This window comes from Callorhinus ursinus, unplaced genomic scaffold (assembly GCF_003265705.2).
Source record: "Callorhinus ursinus isolate GAN/ISIS: 27379988/994484 unplaced genomic scaffold, GSC_fseal_2.0 scaffold27, whole genome shotgun sequence".
In the NCBI taxonomy this organism is placed as follows: domain Eukaryota; kingdom Metazoa; phylum Chordata; class Mammalia; order Carnivora; family Otariidae; genus Callorhinus; species Callorhinus ursinus.
In genome coordinates, this window is record NW_027397089.1 from 9,047,593 (window position 1) to 9,071,738 (window position 24,146).

General features: G+C 36.4%; 1 protein-coding gene across 5 annotated transcripts in view; it reads left to right on the forward strand.

The window, feature by feature from the left end:
* The window catches only part of LMNTD1 (lamin tail domain containing 1), a 490,983-nt gene that overhangs the window by 445,476 nt on the left and 21,361 nt on the right, over nt 1–24,146 (forward strand). For 2 of the 5 annotated variants that reach the window (XR_012373963.1, XR_012373962.1), the window contains exons 9-10: nt 5,653–5,716; nt 10,082–10,214. Coding sequence is in view for 1 of the 5 variants with exons in the window: in XM_025879932.2 (XP_025735717.1) it covers nt 5,653–5,670 (18 nt within the window). In the remaining 4 variants the exon portion in view is untranslated. Of the gene's footprint in view, nt 1–5,652; nt 5,718–10,081; nt 11,022–24,146 lie in introns of those variants that run through there. The other 3 variants (XM_025879932.2, XR_003209851.2, XM_073877816.1) reach the window with 3 other exon arrangements.

The following is a 24,146-nucleotide window of genomic DNA, read 5'->3' on the forward strand; positions in this document are numbered from 1 at the left end:
GAAAAAGCATTTGACAAAGTACAGCATCCTTCCTTGATCAAAACTCTTCAGAGTATAGGGATAGAGGGTACATACCTCAATATCATAAATGCCATCTATGAAAAACCTACAGCGAATATCATTCTCAATGGGGAAAAGCTGAGAGCTTTTCCCCTAAGGTCAGGAACGCGGCAGGGATGTCCACTCTCACCACTGCTATTCAACATAGTATTAGAAGTCCTAGCCACAGCAATCAGACAACAAAAAGAAATCAAAGGCATCCAAATCGGCAAAGAGGAAGTCAAACTCTCACTCTTTGCAGATGATATGATACTGTATGTGGAAAACCCAAAAGACTCCACCCCAAAACTGCTAGAACTCATACAGGAATTCAGTAAAGTGGCTGGATATAAAATCAATGCACAGAAATCAGTGGCATTCCTATACACCAACAAGACAGAAGACAGAGAAATTAAGGAGTCGATCCCATTTACAATTGCACCCAAAACCGTAAGATACCTAGGAATAAATTTAACCAAAGTGGCAAAGGATCTGTACTCAGAAAACTATAAAATACTCATGAAAGAAATTGAGGAAGACACAAAGAAATGGAAAAACATTCCATGCTCATGGATTGGAAGAACAAATATTGTGAAGATGTCAATGCTACCTAGAGCAATCTACACATTCAATGCAATCCCCATCAAAATACCATCCACTTTTTTCAAAGAAATGGAACAGATAATCCTAAAATTTGTATGGAACCAAAAAAGACCCGGAATAGCCAGATGAATGTTGAAAAAAAAAAAAAAGCATAGCTGGTGGCATCACAATTACAGACTTCCAGCTCTAATACAAAGCTGTCATCACTAAGACAGTATGGTACTGGCACAAAAACAGACACATAGATCAGTGGAACAGAATAGAGAGCCCAGAAATGGACCCTCAACTGTATGGTCAACTAATCTTCAACAAAGCAGAAAAGAATGTCCAGTGGAAAAACGACAGTCTCTTCAACAAATGGTGTTGGGAAAATTGGACAGCCACATGCAGAAGAATGAAACTGGACCATTTCCTTACACCACACACAAAAATAGACTCCAAATGGTTGAAGACCTAAATGTGAGACAGGACTCCATCAAAATCCTAAAGGAGAACACAGGCAGCAACCTCTTCGACCTCAGCCGCAGCAACTTCTTCCTAGAAACATCACCAAAGGCAAGGGAAGCCAGGGCAAAAATGAACTATTGGGATTTCATCAAGATAAAAAGCTTTTGCATGGCAAAAGAAACAGTCCACAAAACCAAAAGACAACTGACAGAATGGGAGAAGACATTTGCAAATGACATCTCAGATAAAGGGCTGGTATCCAAAATCTATAAAGAACTTATCAAACTCAACATCCAAAGAACAAATAATCCAATCAAGAAATGGGCAGAAGACATGAACAGACATTTTTCCAAAGAAGACATCCAAATGGCCAACAGACACATGAAAAAGTGCTCAACACCGCTCGGCATCAGGGAAATCCAAATCAAAACCTCGATGAGATACCACCTCACACCAGTCAGAATGTCTAAAATTAACAAGTCAGGAAACGGCAGATGTTGGCGGGGATGCGGAGAAAGGGGAACCCTCCTACACTGTTGGTGGGAATGCAAGCTGGTGCAGCCACTCTGGAAAACAGTATGGATGTTCCTCAAAAAGTTGAAAATAGAGCTACCATACAGTCCAGCAATTGCACTACTGGGTATTTACCCCAAAGATACAAATGTAGGGATCCGAAGGGGTACGTGCACCCTGATGTTTTAGCAGCAATGTCCACAATAGCCAAACTGTGGAAAGAGCCAAGATGTCCATTGACAGATGAATGGATAAAGAAGATGTGGTATATATATAGTATGGAATATTATGCAGCCATGAAAAGGAATGAGATCTTGCCATTTGCAATGACGTGGATGGAACTGGAGGGTGTTATGCTGAGTGAAATAAGTCAATCAGAGAAAGACATGTATCATATGACCTCAATGATATGAGGAATTCTTAATCTCAGGAAACAAACTGAGGGTTGCTGGAGTGGGGGTGGGGTGGGAGGGATGGGGTGGCTGGGTGATAGACATTGGGAAGGGTATGTGCTATGGTGAGCGCTGTGAATTGTGCAAGACTGTTGAATCACAGATCTGTACCTCTGAAACTAATAATGTGATATGTTAAAAAAAAAAAAAGATAGCAGGATGGGAAGAATGAAGGGGGGTAAATCGGAGGGGGAGATGAACCATGAGAGACGATGGACTCTGAAAAACAAACTGAGGGTTCTAGAGGGGAGGGGGTGAGGGGATGGGTTAGCCTGGTGGATGGTTATTAAGGAGGGCACGTTCTCCATGGAGCACTGGGTGTTATGCACAAACAATGAATCATGGAACACTACATTACAAACTAATGATGTAATGTATGGTGATTAACATAACAATAAAAAATTTAAAGAAGAAAAAAATGTGGTATGCACTTGGAGCTATTAGCGCACAGAGGCAAGACCTAAGTGCAGCATAAATGAAGTTCTCTTAGGAAGGCTAACCTTTGACAAAGCAGATGTGTTTGCATTGTGTTGCCACTGTTTCTCCTAGGCCTAGGGAGAATTCACTTTCTTCTTGCTGAGATTAGTGTACAGATTGTGGACAACTTTGTCAGTCTTCTGTAACTCAAGTTAAATGGCAGGAAGTAGTATGAAGATAGTATGCTACCGACAGTGTGTTAAGTTGACAGTATGTGTGTGTGCTGTTTAATGTATTTTATTTGCATGCTGTCTGATACACTTTTCCTATCATCTGTGGTCCATATTGCACCCTGTAGTGGGATTCGTTTTAATTGTAGACTCTACAGCTGCTACTGTCTTCCATAGAGATGTTATAATAGTAAAAATAATAATAATGTTCCTTTGTTTCTGAAGGCTGCAGAACCACACAATAAAAGCCAATCTGTTAGTAAACAAAGGAAGCTAGACCATAGATAACATGTAAGAATTAAACATTTTTAAAATCTTACTACTATAAGCTCTCTATATCTTAAGATCACATTTATGGAATTTGACTTTAGTTGGACTGTGGGCAAGTACTCATTACAGTGCAATAGGTCTGGCTTATCTGTGCTGGGATCAAGGAAGGTATTTTTTTCCCACAAAAACATGTTTCCAATCCATAATAGGAAAGGAAAAAGGAAAAAATTTTTTCCTTTCCCTTTTTCCAAAAGGAAAAAAAATATAAGTTTGAAATAAATCATCTTTAAGTATCCTCCATGTAAGTATTTTGTTCTCTTTATTGATGTTTATAACTGTATTACATTATTTACATTTATCAGATTACAAATTTGGAATGTTAAATGTCACATCTCTGTGATTTTTACCTTACTTATATATACTTATATAAATATATATATGTATTTTATATATATACATATTTATATATGACAGTACTAATCAATAATATAATTAGAAATTGTATGAACTTATATATAGAGGAAAAATCTGGCTATCCTTTAGATCCTTCAGAATAGAAAAGGCCAATTACTTGAACCTCTTACAATCCAACTGAGTAGAAAATAATTAGTTGAAGGAACACTGAAAACTGTCAAGAGTTTCTGTCCATTTTTTGGCATCAAAATAATAGCATCAAAATATCAGGAACTTTTTTATAAAGGAAAATTATAGCATGTATTCAAGGGTAATGATTTTTCTCTTCTGTTGCTTTCAGAAAATTTAAAATGTAATATCATCATATTCCTTTTTCTATAAAATAGACAATTAAAACCATTTACTTGTCTGTTCTTATAGGTGAAATAAAGGTTTTTTTTTTAATGCCTATACAAAAACTTCCAAGATATTAGCCCTAATGACAGAATGATTTGGTAATGTCATGACTAGATCTCTTATTTGAAAACAATTCAGTGTTACAAAACAGAAGTATTTTAAAGTAATTTACCTTTACTTAAGAACAATTATAATCTCATTTGTGGATATATATGTCATTAATGAACCATTTCTTCACAAAAGTAAGAAATACTATTTCAGGAAGTCAGAGTATTCTAAGATTAAAGTTACCAGAGCTGAATGCTTCAGGCTCAAATAACCATTAAGAAATTGCCATCACCCATCAAAATTGAAACAAACACTACTGCTACTCACAATCCTGTCATTAAATTTTAAGAAATTATAGGTGGGAATTTTCTTATAAATGTTTTTAGCTCCAAAATACAGTACTTTGGGGGCGCCTGGGTGGCTCAGTCAGTTAAGCATCTGATTCTTGGTTTTGGCACAGGTCATGATCTCAGGTGGAGCCCCGCAGGGAATCTACTTGAGATTCTTTCTCTCTCTCTAACCTCCTTGTCCTCTCTCTCTCAAATAAATAAATAAATCTTTTTTAAAAATAAAATACTGTACTTTGTTTCCTGAAGAACAAGCTTCCAGGGTGCAATTCAAAGCCTCCATCCTCAGGCTACTTAGTTTGGAAGGTCATACATAAAATAGTTACAAGGTTTATTTCATGCCAACAAATTGTACCAGAAGATGAGACGTGATGAGTTAGATTCTTATTATATCTGAGCCACTGTCTCAAGTATGGAAAATATCTTAGAAGCCTATTTATACTCCAGGTCCACAACTTAGTATTCAGAAAGTTTACACACTAATGAGCCAAATAGCATGCTGACTCATTGGATTCAGAAAACTATTAGTGACTAACAGAATCATTGTGTTAACCAGAAACACCCTGCATTTTTGTTCATCTTTCTTTCGGATCACATTTTCACATCCAGCCTCTGGGTATTATTTCTTTGTAATCAAATAGTGGCAATTTAACTTGATAATTCTTTTGCACTTTCAGAGAAAAAGAAAAAGTTGGGTATTGACTGAGTCGCTTTTCCTGTAGTTGTTTTTTTCCAGAGGAGCTTATTATTGTCTGTACCTAGAATATTATTTTGCCTTCTTATCTTTTATTTTACAGGGAAAAAATCCATTTCATTTCTGGACTAGAAGTAATTTGTATTTCGTATTATTTGACTGAGCACTATTTCAATTTGATACTCTAGTTTTCTGTGTAAAAACTATATTTAAACAAAGTGACTTTCAATCCCTGCCTAAGCATATAGAATGAGGGAGGCCACCATATCTGTCACTTCATTCATCACCAGGGTGAAGGTGGCAAAACTGGCAAGCTAAGCAGCATCTGCTTCTGTCCACACACCATCTCATGCATCCCTCATGATGCAGCCTAATTCCCAAGCCTCCCTTCACTAGCTACTCCATCATTATGGTAGCTGTAAGTGTAGAAAATAGAGAATTTAAGGAATTTTAAAAGCTGGTAAAATTACCCTGTAAACCTCAGTTTTTAAAAATATATATTTCAGATTGACATTTCTTCTAAGTTTTGATTAATATGTCTTGAAATACAGGTTTCTTTTTTAAATGATTCACTGAAAACTTGAACTTAATATTCAAATATTACTTATCAAGTGGTTTTTAAACCCCTTGTTTAAAGTTACCATTAAATAAATGTCCTTAAACCTTAGATGTCTCCTTCAAATGAAAGAAAATTATTTTGTTCATAGTCTATCCCAGGATTTGTTTTAATGTGAAAACTCAATGCTTGGAATATTGGATTCCCAATCTCTCTTCTTTTGCAGGGACCAAGTAAAATATGACATCTGAGTTACAAAAGCAAATAGGCAGTCAACTCAACTTCTAAAGGTAAGCAATAGTATTGCAAATTTGCCTTATCTGCTGAAAAATAAGACTAAAATAATTTGCAGATATATCTTGCAGAGCCATCAGGACATGGATTGTTCTCATATGTTCTATAATCATTAATTTTCTGTTAAATATTTATGTTGCTTTTGGATCCATCAGTTTTTGTCTTCCCTTGTTGTATGATAAACTTTCTAAGAATGGGAAAGAAGGAAATACCACATCTTTACTTTTTGCCTTATATCCTCATGCTATCCTTGTTGGTGGATAAGTAAGAGCAATTAGAATCCAGAGTCACTTCAAATGCCCAAAAAACATTCTGCAACTATACCAACACATTTTAGTTCCTATGCACAACACATTATTAATAGTATAAAAAATTATTCTGGTTAAAGAGACTGCAGATGCTCTATCATTGTGTTATCTCATAAATGGCAATGAAAGGAAGGATTAGGAACTCTGACCTCTGCTACTCAGTTGATAAATAACCTTGTGTCATTTAACTAGTCACTTCCTATATTGCTTCATCTTTTTCATGGTATTAACATCTAAGTAACTGAGGAAGATCTCAATGGCTTTCTGTTTTGTTAGTGGTTGTGTTTAAACTGTTCCCCAAAGAGCTGATGACAAGGTGATTTTTTTGGTTAAGGATTCCTTTTCTTCAGTATCCTCATCTGGTTTACATCCTTTGTTGTCCTAGTCCATAACTGATCTATTTACATGTTTCCTTGCTCTTTTTTCTGAGTAGGCTTTAGGTTTATTCCTTGGTTTAAGAATGAAGCTATATCCACCCGATCCTTAACTTGTTAACATGCTAGACTCCACTGGCAGAAATGACTTAATTTGACCACTCCACACAGCCTGTTGGCCTTTCATAGTGCCTCTTACTACCCACATATGTGTACCAGCATTTCAGTTTTTCTTAGATTGCTCCGTTGTCCCAATTTCTTTCAGTTTGTCTCTCCCTAGATTTTCCTGAATCCTCATCTTCTATTTTTCTGAATGTCTCCCACCTACTCTTTCACAAGTCCACTCTCTCTATTTGTGTAGTATCATTACCCTTGAGCTTCCAACTTCCTAAAAATATGGATGGTCACAGTTCTTCTGAGAAGCTTTCTTCTCAGACATTTCCTAAAGGAGATTGGGAATGTAAAGAGATTTTTTTCAACCACCTCATTTTACAGCGAAAGAAACTGAAGTCTGTAGAGATGAGTTAGCAAAATTCACCTCATAATCCACCACAGAGTCAAAACTAAATCTAAGGTCTTTCAAAGTGCAAAGAACTGGAGAATCCAGCCTTAGTCCCCACTGAAATAATTCCGGCTCTCAGAGGTCTACCTTCACTGGGACCCATTTCCTCCAGTCAGTATAACCATGAGCAGAGTGTAGTAGAAATGCAAAGGAGGGGATCTGAAATCCTCCCAAGACATTGGCAGCCAGCACTTCTACAAATCAATTACCTTTCATTTCTTTAGCCAGGAAAGAATTATACTGCATATGAGTTGGAAAGGGAACATGTTATTATATATAAAAACAGAGAATTTTGTTGTTGTTGGCTTTGGTTGAAAAAAAATGTTTTGAATCCTCTCATTGGATATTGGATAACATAATTTTGGCAAAGGTTTTAGCTTTTGTTGGTCTTCTTCAGTTATTTTGCTTAACTTCCATGGTCACAAATTTATTCATTGATTCCCCTCTGTAGGAGATTCTTTGGTAGGTTTGATTTTTTTTTTTTTTTTTTTTTTTTTTTTTACCTACCCTGTTTTGAAAAGTTCCAGATGGCTTAAGATGCCTTACTTCTGTCTTCTCAGAGCCTCCACCCCCATCTGGTGGTATATTTAGGATTGACCATCAATGTGCCCTCAGAATATTTCTGAAGCCTTTAAAAGGGAACAAAATTTTATCTGTCAGTGAATAACTTTTATATGGTAGTCAGCTCTGAGTCTAGCATGTCTACTCATGGAAAATTGTTGAGAAACTAAGTTATCTTTCAGTTCTCTTTGGTATTCACGACCTTTCCTTGGTAATTTATAATGTTATACACTCATATAGCATTTCATGTTTTTCACATTATCTTGTTTGAGCCTATGAAGTAGGTAAGGCTGATTTTATCCCCCTTTTATGGTTGAAAACACTTCAGCTCAGAGAGATTCAGTGACTTGCCTAAAGTTACTTAGATAGTAAGTGGCAGAGCTAAGACTAGAATCCTAGCAAGCCAGCATTAAGATTGTCTTTGTCTTGGGTGCCTGGGTGGCTTAGTTGGTAAAGTGTCTGACTCATGATTTCCGCTCAGGTCATTAGCTAAGGGTTGTGAGATTGAGCCCCACATAAGGCTCTGTGCTGGGGGTATGGAGCCTGCTTAGAGTTCTCTTTCTCCCTCTTCCTCTGCCCCTCCCTCCAATTATTGTCTTTGTCTTATTGCCCCCCCCCACTTGTCTGAAAGGAAAAATAACACATATTAAGAAGTAGGAATAGAAAAGAGACATTTTTATTCATTAAAAAAAAAAGGAGTTGGCTATCATGAGAATCTTAAGACTGCTCCATACAGTAAAAAAGATTCAGGTCTTTTTTCCAAAACCGCTGATTTAACAGAGTGCTAATTATTGGTACAAACAGCAAAGCAAATTTCATTCTCAGGGGTCTTTGACTGCTAATCACATTTCTGTGCTACAACTGATTAAAACCATGCAGTTGTACTTGGAGTCACAATTCTCAAATGCTCTTGCTCAGTACTTTGCAAGGATTGTGTGGGAGTTCTACTGTGTGACTAATGGGCAGTGTAGGTAGGTGATGCCACAGAAGCCACAAAAACAAATTTCCATGAGTTAGAGTTAGAGAACTCTGGAAAGGCCAGGTGATTTCCCTTTGTCTGCCACTTGCCATATGAATTCAGACTTGCTAGGAGACACTGAAGAATATAAGAGAATAGAGAGGGAAGAAAGAGGGGCAGAGGTAAGATTCACTACCTATCACCGGCACTGTCCTCAAGAGTATCCAATTGCTTAGGACCTGGGAAGAAAGCACCAAAATTGCAAACACAGGATATTAAATTCATAACTGGTAAAAGTGCTTATACCTAGGAGGCACTCCTAACAAAGTTCTGGTTTTGTTAGGTAAGCTATGTTCACACATCGCTTAGGGTTCTGAATGGCCCAAACTGTGCAACCCAAACATGAGGAGTCCTTCTAGCCCTCCTAGGAACCTTCTTTGGGACCCTGACAAGAACCTTCCTTAACAATTTCTCCTCTTGGGGCCACTTTTTGTGAGAAGTGAGTCAGTATTCAACAGCCCAGAAAGAGGGACTAATATTTAACACTCTTTAATATGAAACCTTGCTAAAGAAGTCTTGAAAGTCTAATGGTTAAATTTTCTGGTGTCAAATTTTTTTATCTATACTTTGTTGTATATTCCTGCCATTTATTTATTAATATATTTCTCCTCTCAGCCCTTAAAGTGCTGTTTCCAAAATTCTTCAGTTCAAATTTCATGAATATTTGTTTCCCCCAACATCCTTCCTTCAAAGTTTGTCAGCCACCTTGTTCTCTCTCTTCCCAGCCTAACCTTACAGTGTCACAGTTAAGTTGTAAGGGAGGAGTAAAAAGACCTGCAATCTAGACTCTCCACCATGTGAGGTCACAGGTGTTCCAGAGTTTAAAGAAAACTAGATGCCTGTGCAAAGGTCTCCAGTTCCACTTCCATAAAGGAGGCATAGAACATAAACTTCTCAGACTGTGAGGTCTCCTGTCAAGATCCCTGGAGAAGACTCAAGCAGTTGCACACAGAGAGAAAGGAAACTTTCCCCTTTTTATTACATTTTTATATGTATTACCTAGTACATTTTAAATCCAGGGAACATCTTAGACATTTAATGGAAATGATAGTGAGGTACTATTCAAGTCCCATCAAGAAGGAAATGAAGGGCATGAACATTTCAAAATGGGTCATTAGACTGGTTGCCTCAGAACAATTTTGATCTTCATATTTAAGACCAGAAGTAAACAATATCCATGACCAGCTAATGAAATAACTATGCTGCTTAACAATCAAAGAGTCCTCTACATCATAAATCATCATTAAAACTGTAACCTAAACAAGCACACGTTACAGAGTTGATTTACAAAAGAGGAAAAAAATGAATCATCCTTTCACCTTGGCAAAGGTTGAGGTATCACAGAATAATTTCCTCCCTCCTATTATTGTCCTCAGTGAGTATGTTCAAGATCTGCTATTTTACTGCCATAATCTTAATTTAAGATTAAGGCAAACGAAAGATTCTAAACATCTCAACTTTTATTCTATAACAATTTCAGCATATTTGCAGTCTGTGTTATATTTCACCATGCATTGCCATTTTGTTTTTTTGTTCAGGACAATAATATCCAGATCTAGAGAAGACAAGGATGCCCAACATGTCACAGACAGCCTTCCGCAAAGGAGAGGAAGCCAGCAGCAAGCAAGAAAATGGTTTCTTTTTGAAAAGATAATTCTTCCGGACTTTACGGTAATCTTTTCTTAAAGAAGGAAATAGAGTTTGTGGTCAAGTTAAACCATTTGTTTGCTGGACTGTTAAGAAGAGAAACATTGGTCAAAAGTAAAACCATCCCAGTCTTCACATTATGCACATGATGTTCCGCCATCACTAATTTCTGTTATAACCTGCCTGTCTGTTAGGTCTACCCTCCCACCATTTCTGCAGAAGCATTTTCCAAAAGCACGTCTCAGGAATTCTGAATCTGTGGTCTGTCTGATTCTTTACACTTGGAATCTGGTCTGTCTCATTAAAGCATGGATTAACTGAGCTTCCTAATCACTGAAAGTAGTAGATGAGGTTTCCATGGAGTAACTGGTTGGGAGTTTTTAAACCTGCCTACACTTACCTCAAATTCATCCAAAATCGTGTCTTCTAGCTGCAGTACTAAGTACAAAATCCCATGGAAGGGAAATGCCAAGAATGTTTCAACTAATCTAAGGGAGCACTTTTTTTCCCACATTCTTATTCCTTATTCCTTAACAATCTTATTCTATACCTATCACAAGTATAGAATTTAAAAAATAATGAAATTTGCTCATTTGTAATGTTGACTCTCTGTGTAGTCAGAAGGTATGATTGTTTCCCTTTCTGAGAAACACATCCAGTCTATACCATGTAAACCTGCTTAACTTAATTTAATTTACATTGATTTATGTGTATTTATATAGCATATGAAGAAAGATGGGGCATATACAGTCCTAGAATGTGAGGAGTGAGAAAGTAAGGATTTTTCCCAGTATCTGTTTAAAAAAAATAAAGAAAAGCAAAATAACCCAAAAACCCATCCTGTGGTGACATTGAATTTTGTTTTATTACATTCAAACACTAAAAACTAAAATACTTCATTTTTTAAAAAGTCGTATACCAAGGGACTCAAACACATACTTGTATACCAATGTTCATAGCAGCATTATTCATAATAGCTGAAAGGTGGAACCAATGCAAGTGTCCATCAACAGATGAATGGATTTTTAAAAATGTGGTATATACAATATAATGATATTATTCATTCATTAAAAAATTAAATTCTAATATATGCTACAACATGGGTAAACCTTAAAAATGTTAATGCTAAGTGAAATAAGCCAGACACAAAAGGACAAATATTTTATGATTCCATTTATCTGAGGTACCTAGAATAGGCAAATTTATACAAGTGGAAAATATAATACAGTTTACAAGGGACTAGAGGAAGAAGGGAATGGGGAGTTATTATTTAATGGGTATAGAATCTATCTTTTGGGATGATGAAAAAGTTCTGGAAATAGTGAAGATGGTTGTACAATACCGTGAGTGTACTCAATGCCACTGAATTGTCCACTTAAAAATAGTTAAAATGATTTAAAAATAACTTTAATAAAATCTGATTAGTATTTCCAAGGCAAAAAGTAAACATCATATGCCAGTCTAAAGCATTTGAGAAGACATACATTGCTTGACAGAAAAATTTGTCATATAACTTTTTGGTTTAATATAAAAAGGATTCACATTTATCCCTGCATAGTGATGCAACATAAATATTTTCTTGCCACCAGGCCACACTGATCACATTATTTCCTCATTCTTTGGACATTTAGGAATAGACTTGCACATTTTTGGAAAACTGTCAATATTACCTTATACCATTTTGAACCATTAAGTATGATCTTTGAATCAATCGTATGTTGGCTAAATGTGTAGGCTGTTCTGTCTTTTTCATGGTTACCATGGAAACTGTGTAATCATGGCATTATGAGGAGACTACAAGGGCATCAGAGAGCACACAATAAAAGTTAACTTATTTCATGGTTTACAATTTCTTCCAGCTGTCTGCATTTGTGAATATCATGTTCACATTGGGAGTATAAATATACAACCAAAAGGGCTCCAATAACTATAGCCAATAAGCGATCTCACCCATAACAGACTTCCAACCTCCTTTCCTCAAAGATTTGGATAGAAACACATGAAAGAAGTGGCATGTAAGCTTCAGGTGTTTTCAATTATTTCCCTCATATGAGCAAAGATTTCCTAATGCAAAACATGTTTCAGCTCAAATAGTTTTCCTTAAAAGATTGTGTAGTTTCAGAAGAATTTCATCTACATATTCTTGATTCATTGACACTTCATCAATAACATAATATCTCCTCTGATCTCTTCTTTAAGATCATTTCCTCTCTGGGTGGTCAAAAATATGGTACATTTAAGTATTGTTTACTTTTGTGAAGTTCACTTTTAGAAAGTGTATGCCCCTGCAAGAAAAAGAAATAAATACTTGGTGCTGGGATTTGTAGTAGATTCCTTGTCAGTTAAGTCACCACAGAGTGTTCTAGCACAATGCCCCAACTATTTTCCTATTTAAGAACTGTCAGTTTCTCTCTAGAATCGTACAGATGGGGAAAGATAGGCCCACCTTTGCTGGTTATAAATCATTAACTGCCTAAATGCTCAGGCAAGCCTATTCAGGGATTACAAAGAAAGAATGTGGGTTTGGAGTATTTTGTTTTCCTAAGTTTCTATGAGTGAAAGCGACAACACTGTCATTTAGGCTTCAGCAGCCTGACATAACAGTGAGCTCTATCTTATAGTTCCAGAAATTTGCCACTTCATTATTGCCGTCTGCAAGTTAGCAGCCCCACTCTGTTTGTAATTACTTTATAGGAATTATGAGGATTACTTCATAAAGCATTTGAATAATGAACATTGCCAAATAATATTCATTGTTTAGGGAAACAAATTCATCTACAGATGGATGAATTAGATGAATTACAATGAAAAAGAAATCCAAAACCCTACCTACTGCTGAATATCCTCCAAGATAGGTGAACATTTTAAGCCCTACCTCAGCACATTCTCCCTGTCCCCTCCCCTTTCTGTCTGTCTGTCTATCTGTCTGTCTCTCTCTCTCTCTCTCTCACACACACACACACACACACACACACACACACACACACACACACACATTTTATGATTTTGGCAGGAAATAATGAAAGATAATTGTGAAAAGGTAAACATTGTTCTGATGATGAAGTGTTTTTGGTTAATTGCCAATGAGCTTTGAAGAGGAATCCAAATTTTCAGATCAGTATCAGGGCTAGAGTTCTTTTGGGAGGTAAACTCCTGCTACTCTTGGCACTTTATCCCAAGTCCAAGTAGAGGAGGCATTAGAATCTAACCATCTGAGCAAGTTTTAAACGTAGAACAACAATACAACTTTGTACTTACATAATAAGAATGGTTACCATTCATTTATGTTTGCAAAAATACTGGTTTGAAATATATCTATACAGACATATACATATTATTTGGAATACATTACAAGACAAACTAGATACAAGTAGAAATTTTGTTTCATTTTTAGAGTTTCACTTTCCTAATATTTTACTTTTCTTATGCTAAAGACCATTTTAGTAGGTTGAATGCCATGAAACTACCAGCCTGTAGTTTATATTTTACCACAGTATGAGAAAATGTAAAACTTTTAAAATATCATAGGAACTAATTTTCAATTTTATTTCTCATATTTCTTGTTCTACTAAAAACAGGGGAACTATAAGGAGCTTGGGGATGGTGATAGGTAGGAAAACATCTACTCCCAAGATGGCTCATTCAAATGACAGGCAAATTGGTGCTGACTGCATGTTCATGTCCACATTGGCCTTTGCATAAGGCAGCTTGGGCTCCCTCATGCAAGTTATCTAGGTTCTAAGAGTGAGTGTCCTAAGAACCAGGAAGTGGAAGCTACCAATGTCTTAAGATCTAGATGCAGAAAATGACATGGCATCGTGTCAAGAAGTTATAGAGCCTATATTTCAGGGGAGAGGACATAGACATCACTTTTCTAAAGGAGGCCTGAGAATTTTGTGGCTGGTTTTAAAACCAGCACTATTTGTAAATCAGCAAGAAAATACGTACTTCTTTTCAATTTGATCTTGTCTTTTTAATCTCAAGTGGGAATGTCTGCCCCAATCTTGGAAAATAAAGTATATCCCCTGAACCAGTTGAATCCTGATATTTCAAAGAATCACAACAAAACAGGCAAGAAACTGTGACATCCTCATCTTTACTTAAGGTATATTGTGAGTTTACTTGAAAAAGGGAAATCTATTTGAAATACTGTCCTGAAAGAATAATGGGCTATAGAGATTATAAATTACCTCTTAATTTCTTGCACCACCTTTCTAGGACCTCTCAGTATCTTTCTATCTTTAAATCACTAAAATCTATGCAGATTAGCTGGAGATATATCTTGAAGGGTTGGTAGTTGTCTAGCTAGTTTGCATTTTGCAAGCTTATTTTTTCCTGTCATGCATTCTTAATCACCAAATATTTTTGAGCACCTTTTATATGCTAAACACTGGAATTTTAAAAATACATGATTCATGGTTTTATGGGGTTCATATACCAGTGGGCAACATGCTTGTAACAACAACAACAAAAAAAAATCAAAGACATACTACAGTAAAGCTAAACACAACATCCTGTGGCTTCTTAGAGAATGAAGAATTCCAGATAGGTGCCATGGAGCTGATTTTAAGAAAAAAGTGAAGATGCTTCAAGCACATGCATGAAGTAAATGCACCAGATGGTTTTGAGAAATGCCCGTTTATATTGGTGTGCGTAGAATATGGAATGAAAGGAAGAACAAGGAGAAGAGAGTAGGAAGGTAGATTGAGCCAATCCTGAGCTTTGTGTTCTGGGGCCAAGTTTGAACATTATAGAAAGGAAATAGTAATTCCAGATTCGCCTTTGGAATTGTCAGTACATGGGAAAGTGAGAGATGGAGAGAGAATTTGTTCCACTATAATATGGTGGCTACTTTTCTAAGAAACCTTTTCCAAACACACTTTTTATAAGACTTGCTTTAAAACAATCAAAAAATTTTTTTCAATGAGAAAAAAAATATGGAGTAGAGCATTTCTAGCTACACACATATAAGTTACAAAACCTAAAAGTCATTGAGCAAATGCAGTGTTTGATTATATCTAGCTTTGGCTTCAGGGTAAAGATCTGTCTTTACTGTCAGGATAAGCTTCTTAAAATTCTCCTTACCTCCATCATCTACTGTTAGAACAAAGCATACAAATAAATACTCGAAGAAGGTAGCCATGATTTGTGTGATGGATTCCCCATCCTCCAGGAATTTAATGTTAAAGCCAATATCAAATCTGTACAATTAACTCATGTTACCAAGTTAATAATGGCATATTGTCCAATCTCCTTTGTGAAAATATGCTACTGAGAAATCGTCATATTCAAGGAGCTATCTCAGGAATTGAGGAAGGTATTTTATTAAGGAGAAAGACTGGAGGTGTGAACCTAAATTGAAAAGTTGGCTTGAATTATTCTAACCCTATGTTACAGAATTTTTAGCTAAAACTTCATGGGGGGTGGGGAGATAATTCTAATTTTAAAAAGACTTTTCAAAAATGTGCTAATAACAAAAACAGACACATAGATCAGTGGAACAGAATAGAGAACCCAGAAATGGACCCTCAACTCTATGGTCAACTAATCTTCAACGAAGCAGGAAAGAATATCCAGTGGAAAAAAGACAGTATCTTTAACAAATGGTGTTGGGAAAATTGGACAATCACATGTAGAAGAATGAAACTGGACCATTTCCTTATACCATACACAAAAATAGACTCAAAATGCATGGATGAAGACCTAAATGTGAGACAGGAATCCATCAAAATCCTAGAAGAGAACACAGGCAGCAACCTCTGTGACCTCAGCTGCAGCAACTTCCTCCTAGACACATCTCCAAAGGCAAGGGAAACAAAGGCAAAAATGAACTTTTGGGACTTCATCAAAATAAAAAGCTTTTACACAGCTAAGGAAACAGTGGACAAAACCAAAAGACAACTGACAGAATGGGAGAAGATATTTGCAAATGTCTTATCAGATAAAGAGCTAGTATCCAAAATCTATAAAGAACTTATAAAATTCAACATCCAAAAAACAAATAATCCAATCAAGAAATGCGCAGAAGACATAAACAGACATTTCTGCAAAGAAGACATCCAAATGGCCAACAGACACATGAAAAAGTGCTCAACATTACTTGGCATCAGGAAAATACAAATCAAAACCACAATGAGATACCACCTCACACCAGTCAGAATAGCTAAAATTAACAAACAAGAAACGATAGATGTTCGCAGGGATGTGGAGAAAGGGGAATCCTCTTACACTGTTGATAGGAATGCAAGCTCGTGCAATCACTCTGGAAAACAGTAAGGATGTTCCTCAAAAAGTTGAAAATAGAGCTACTCTATAACCCAGCAACTGCACTACCAGGTATTTACCCCAAAGATACAAATGTAGTGATCAAAAGGAGTACCTCCACACCAATGTTTATAGCAGCAATGTCCACAATAGCTAAACTATGGAAAGAGCCCAGATGTCCATCGACAGATGAATGGATTAAGAAGATGTGGTATATATATATATATACAATGGAATACTACTCAGCCATCAAAAAATGAAATCTTGCCATTTGCAATGACATGGATGGAACTAGAGGGTATTATGATAAGTAAAATAAGTCAATCAGAGAATGACAATTATCATATGATCTCATATGTGGAATTTAAGAAACAAAACAGAGAATCATAGGGGAAGGGAGGGAAAAATAAAACAAGACAAAAATCAGAGAGACAAACCATAACAGACGCTTAATCATAGGAAACAAACTGAGGGTTGTTGGAGTGGGGGATGGGGTAACTGGGTGATGGACATTAAGGAGGACACATGATGTAATGAGCACTGGGTATTATATAAGACTGATGAATCACTGAACTCTACCTCTGAAACTAATAATACACTATATGTTAATTAATTGAATTTAAAAAAATAGATACCTTTTATCAAAAAAATAAAGAAAAATGATGCTATAAGAATGACCTATATTTTTTTAAACCTGCACTATTAGTTTTGCCACAGTGAAAATTAGCTCATATATTATGGCTCAAGATCCCACAATGATGCTTACTCCCTATAGTTTGAAATCTGAAGTGAAATCTAAAGTATGTTAAATCTTCTTGTTGATTTCTGGTCACATCATGTTTCTCCCTTCTGTATTTATTTGCATATTACTGTCTCAATTAGCATTTTATTTTTATGTAAATTGCCAATTCCTTAAATGTTCCCAGTGACTCTTCCTGCCCCCATCATGGGAAACCCTCACCTCTTGGGGGTTTGATTGTTGATTGTTTAGGGGTTATGTTCCCCCTGGTCACTAATTCCTCCTGCTGAATTCTCCATGTGCTATTCTTGTCTTACCTTCTCCATGTGCTGTCCTTTCCCTCAAGCTGAACATTACTGGATACTGCCAGAATCAGGCTGAATACTATCAGAATCCTCCACATCCCAAGTACTTCCTACATAAGGCTGTATGTGTCCAGCACACATTGTATTGGGGCAGTAGAGAGGATTTGTGTCACTTAGTCTACAGCACAGCAAAGAAGTTAGAACTGAATGTTTATCATGTAAGTTCTGAAGTTTTGGGGACATTCCCATACCAAATTCTGCACCCAGGGACACCTGGTTGGCTCAGTCAGTAGAGCATCTGACTCTTGATCTTGGAGTCATGAGTGTAGACATTACTTTTTTAAAAAAGATTCTGCACCCAATTACAATGTGTGAGTTTTTTCCCCACACCAAGGAATTCTCCAACCCTAGCTGGGTGTCTTACAATTTAACTCAATTCTAACACTCTCTACCTGGAGATAGCATCAGGTCTCACAGGTTAAAGGGCTCAGTTCTACCTAACTGCCTACCACCCCACCACCACTTCACATGGCCCCTCACAAGTTCAGGTTGTCACCTGTTCTTCTGACCCACTGGTATCCAAAGACCCCTTCCTTGAGTTAGATTAATTCACTAAAGCAGCTTGCAGAACTCAGAAAAGCATTTTACTTACTAGATTACCAGTTTATTATAAAAGGATACAACTCAGGAACAGCCAGATGGAAGAGAGGCATAAGGCAAGGTATGGGGAGGGGGCACAGAGCTTCCATGCCCTGTCCTAGAGCATACTGCTCTCCTCGAATCCCCACATGTTCACCAACAAGGAAGCTCTCCAAATCCTATTCTTCTGGGTCTTTATGGAGGCTTCATTACAGAGAGGCATGATTGATTATATCATTGGCCAGTGGTAATTGATTCAGACCCACCCCTCCTCCCCAGCAGTCAGGAGGGTAGAACTAAGCCCACTAATCACAAGGTTGGCTCCCCTGGCAACCAGCCCCCATCCTTAGATGTTTTCCAAAAGTAACTAATTAACATAACAAAAGCTCTCATCACAGGAAATTACAAGAGTTCTGTGCCAGGTATGGAGATGAAGATCAAATACATATTTCTTATTATAAATCACAATCTCATACCACCTCTGGGAGCTTCTCAAGGACACTGCTCCCATAAAAGCATGTTGCTTCATCAACCTTCCTTCTTAGCTCCATTTCCTTAGCTTCCTAGTCCAGTTCTAACTCTCCAACCACCCCACCACTTCCATGATTGACTTTCCTATTACTTATCTTATGGAAAATTACTCTTTCTAGCTTTTTTGTTGTGGTTGCTAAGTAAGTCAGTCTTCTTTCAAAACAAACCCTGATTTCAAATTTATTAAGTAATGTCTTCTGCACTCTATATTATACCCATTGGCCCATTCTCTAATCAGCTTTTGATTTTATCAGTATAAAATGCTGAAATATTATTTGGACATGTTTGCTGGCAGTTTCATTTGGTAATTATTTTTGTAGAAAGAAGAGGAAAAACCAGTTATTGAACACCTACATTGTGCAAGCCATTGAACTAGATAGCTCTCATTTTATCCTCAGGCAACATTGGCACTCAACACCAGCAGTCAACTAGAGCTCAATTGCAGTTGCTTTATTTACATCTGGCCAAGTACTCTATGGCTCACCTCTGTCAACTATCTACTTTCATTTCACTTTTTACAAAGGCATGCAACTTTGCCTTCTGGTATTCTGGAGTGGTGCTAGTCAAAGATTAGTCTTAGACAGTTGCACTGAATCACCTGGAAATTTATTAGAAACTCATCACCTTAGAATCAGCTCTAGACGTACTTTCTATCCCTAGGTGGTTAGTATGCTCGTCAATGTTAGAGAAGCACTAATTAGAGAACTAAGATTACAGAAGCTTTACAAATACTTCCCGATTAAGTTCTGTATTCAACCAAGACTGCTAGCTCAATATAAGAAGATGTTGATGACCCTGTATTTCCAGAAGAAAAAGCAAAATAGTTTAATAGTGCAAAAGTAAAGAGAAAGGAAAGGCTTTAGTTCTGAACATAAGCTATTCACAAAAATTTTAAAAGTAATTTCATCTTCCAAATTCCCTTCCATACCCCCCATTAAATAAGATTTCCTTTTGTCCACACCTTAACTGTAAATGCTTCATTTTTAACTTTTATGAACTTATCCATTCTGTTTAGATAATAAGTCATTCCTTTTGTTCCTTGGCAACTAAGGAATATATCTGCCTTAAGATTTGTAATTGCCATGTGTTTCAGAAATGATATCCTTGAAGGAAGTATTATGGTTTAAATTTCACTTATGTTAGGAAATTTTTACAAATATAAGTAAATCCTCTTTGAAAGTGCCAAATGGAGTTTTTGCTAGTTCTTTTATAGCTAGTAAAAAACCACTATGGATATCTGTCATTATCTATAGTGTTTCTTTGCTAGTTGCAGGTTTGTTTCCTTATGTCTTGCTATCTTTTTTAAAAGGGGAGTTTAGGGGCTAGAAATATGAGATAGTGTTAGAGAAGAATAAATTACACATTATAGACTTTTAGGGACCTATAAACTTTTAGCAGCACCTGGGTGGCTCAGTGAGTTGTGTCCAGCTCTTGATCTCAGCTCAGGTCTTGATCTCAAGGTTGTGAGTTGAAGCCCCATGTTAGTCTCCACTTAAAAAAAAAAAGAAAGAAAAAACTTTTAAATGTTCAACAAGTAGGGGAAGCTGAGTTGGGTGGGGGAGCAGGAAGCTCAAAAGGATATTTGTAAACTGTTTTTTTTTATTTAAATTCCAATAGTTTCCAAAAAACTAAACTTCCTGGTTTTCTTTAGATTTTATCAGCAATGTTTTCACAATCTCTCTTTGCTATAAAAATAGATGTAATACATTATTTCAAATTATACTAATAAATTTATAGCCATGTCATAAAGATATTGAAAGCTATAGAAATAAGTACATTTGAAATCAGTACATACAACCTTTATATCCTGGTTTTTTTCTTCCTTTTGTTTTTCAATAATATCATTGGATTTTCTTATGTAATTTTATCATAAGCGTGGTACATGTTGTCTCATAGTCTTCATAACTACTTAAAATGACCAGCGGGTCAAGTCTCATAATTTATTTATCTATTCACCTCAGGATATTCAAATCATTTCCCAAATATTTCCTGTTATAAACGAAGCTTCAAGAAACATATTTGTGTGTATTATTATTTCTATATGTTGGCTTATTTACTTGGTGTACAAAAATGTTAATGGACATATTTATTTTAAAAATAAAAATAATTTAGAGAGAAGAATTTAACTTTAACTGAAAACTCTAGTTGAATAAAATATGAGTATTTTCTAAATTTAACTCCCCCATTCTTAACTCCAAAAAATTCTTGTATTTCTTTAAAAAAAAGAAATTCCACAAGAAAAACTTAAAAGTAACTATCCAGGTTAACTTAAATACATTTGCTTTTTTCTGTCAATTACCTGGCAAATTTGAGATTAATCCCCTTTCTGATTGAACTTTGCACGAATAGACACAATCCTTAAGGTTAATCAGTACAGTTAAAGCTCTTGGTCTTCCAAGTCCTATTTAGTTCTCCAGATTATTTATTTCAGCAAAGAAATATTTTAACCAAGGGGTTATAGGGTTAGAATCTTAATTCATAAATTTTGTGGGGTTACTACCCAAGAAACTTTAGCTTCAACCATCAGCTATTCATTATTAAAGGACCACACTGCTATTTCTTATACCCAATTTATTCTCTGCTACTTGTCTTAGATTTTTAAGTACGGTGTCAAAATCCAAGGGGAATAAAAAATTCTTAGATAATTGATGAGCAAACACTCTAAAGTTAAGAGAGCAATGTTAGTGGATTATGTGACAATAGTTTTACAAAGATATTGTCACTGCTTTGAAAACCTTAAAGATGCTTTTCCAAATGAAATGGTTAATATAAGTGAACACACATTCTGAAGTGCACTGTGGCCTGGCAACATTCTCCTCTGTGAACACAGAATTTCTGGGCCTCAGAACAGCATTCAGAATGTCGTTGACAAATGATAATTAATTTAATTGTGAACAGCTGTTTCCTGGGCCTGTGCCTTTTCAAGTGAGGGGGTTGAACATAATAAACACAATCACCCAGCTAGGCTCCAGGAGGATAGGAGTTCAGAGACATGAGAGGTGCGTCTTCTGAAAAAATTGAAAATGTGATAAATTTCACTTCCTGTTTCTTCATTTTAGAAGGAACTACTTGTCTTTATCTCTTACATTTTATTACTGATTCTCACTGGGAACATTAGCAAAGGATCCATCCAGAATTTAACTGTTTTTTTGTTGTTGTTTTAATAAGGAAAAGAGACACTCTTAAACATTCTGAAAAAGTATAATGAGTCAACGTATAAGTATTAATAATGTCTTATTGTGGCAGTTAGATTTGTGTTAAGTCCTGGGCTTTAATTTTTTTTTTCTCGTGAAAGTAGATTGTCTTAGAACTTCAAGATTAATGATCTCTGACAACTGTAAAAAAATATAATTACTGGGAAATGTAAAATTAGAGATAATGAAAACTGTTGAGGCTAGTGTGGTTCTGGAATCAATATGAAGTGTTAAATTAGGTCTCAACATATCTTCTGTTGATTCTAATCACACTCAGCCAATTAATCACCTTACCTTGTAACTGTCAAACATGCACTGCTGACAACAGCCATTTTATAGCCTGAAGTTTAGAGTATGCAGAATTCTTTTTTTAATGTTTGTTTTTTGCCTCCATTTTGTTTTCATACATATTCTGAACTGTTTTTGCGAATTGTTTCACTTTCATCTAATCATCCACAATTAGCTATTTTCCATTACCACAGAGAAAAATACTGCTGAAGAGATTTGAGTTTCAGAAAAAAAAAAGTATTGCTTGACTTATAGCCTTTAAATGAAAACCCTGATGAATTTATTTTCAACTTTCTTTATATCTTGAGATATATATATCTGACCTTTGAGCAACATGGGTTTAAACTGCATGGATTCACTTATCACAGATTTTTTTCAATAAATACAGACCACTACCATAAATGTATTTTCTCTTCCTTATGATTTCCTTAATAACATTTTCTTTTCTCTAGCTTACTTTATTGTAAGAATACACAATATAGTACATACAACATAAAATGTTAACTGTTATCAGTAAGGCTTTCAGTCAACAGTAGGCTATTAGTAAAGTTTTGGGGGAGTCAAAAATATATTAGGATTTTCAACTGTATGGGGGGTTGGCGCCCCTACTAATCCTTGTATTGTTCAAGGGTCAGTGTGTGTGTGTGTGTGTCTGTGTATGTGTATGTGTGCACACAAGCATGCATATCAGAAGAGACAATATATTAATAAATGTTGGTGACTTAAGTATGTATCTGCTGACCTTACTGAGTAAACTAAATAGTTAAGTTTTGATTTAAAAGGAATCTTCAGAAATCTTTCTCTTTTTTTTTTTTAGATTTTTTATATATTTGAGAGAGAGAGAGCAGAGTGAGCAAGAACACAAGTAGGGGGCAGAGGGAGAGGGAGAAGCAGACTCCCCACTGAGCAGGGAGCCCAATGTGGGGCTCAGTCCCAAGACCCTGGAATCATGTCTCGAGCCAAAGGCAGATGCTTAACCAATGAGCCACCCAGGCATCCCTACCTGTTAAAAAATTTCTCCCTCTTCACCTCCTCCTTCTCCTCCTCCTTCTTCCCTATAACATGGACCAGCTTTCAGTTGAATCACTAGCAACCCTTTTGAACCATGAGGTGACCACCTGAATGGAAGTCAAGTGCTTAGGATAACAGATAAGGAAAATAAAAGCTTGGATCACCAATTCTATCTTAAGGATATCATAGTATATTCCCAGACCTAGAGAGAAATAAACTATATCGGGCTTAAGTCACTGTCATTTTGTCTTCTTTCATACTGTTTTGTTGTAATGTGGAGCTGAACATGATCTTAGCTAATACACAGAGACAACATGGCCATTACGGAATACGCAGGAGAACACCACTGAGCTGGCACTCACCCACCACACCCTGGCCAAGACAAATTAGAATTAGAACACATTCATGGGGAAACAGCAGTTTTAAATGAACTTTTAACATAAGATTATAAAGTATTACGAATTGACTTAAGGATTTCTTACCAGTGGGGCACCTGGGTGGCTCAGTCAATTAAGCATCTGCCTTCGGCTCAGGTCATGATCCCAGAGTCCTGGGATCGAGCCCCGCATCGGCTCCCTGCTCTGCGGGGGGGGGGGGGGGGGCTGCCTCTCGATTCTCCCTCTCCCTCTGCCCTCCTCCTGTTCATGCTCTCTCTGTCAAATAAATAAACTCTTTAAAAAGAAGGATCTCTTACCAGGAAAAGATCACCCAGATTATGGTCTATGATAAAAAGCAGAAAACTCCATTATAAATTTCCCTTCTTGGGGTACCTGGGTGACTCAGTTGGTTAAGCATCTGGCTCTTGATTTTGGCTCAGGTCATGATCTCAGGGTCATGAAATCAAGCCCCACGTCAGACTCTGTGCTCAGTGCAGAGTCCGCTTGAAATTCTCTCTCGCCCTCTTCCTTTCCCTCTACCCTTCCACCTGCTCATGCTCTCTTTCTCTCCCCCTCCACCTGAAATAAACAAATAAATAAAATATTTT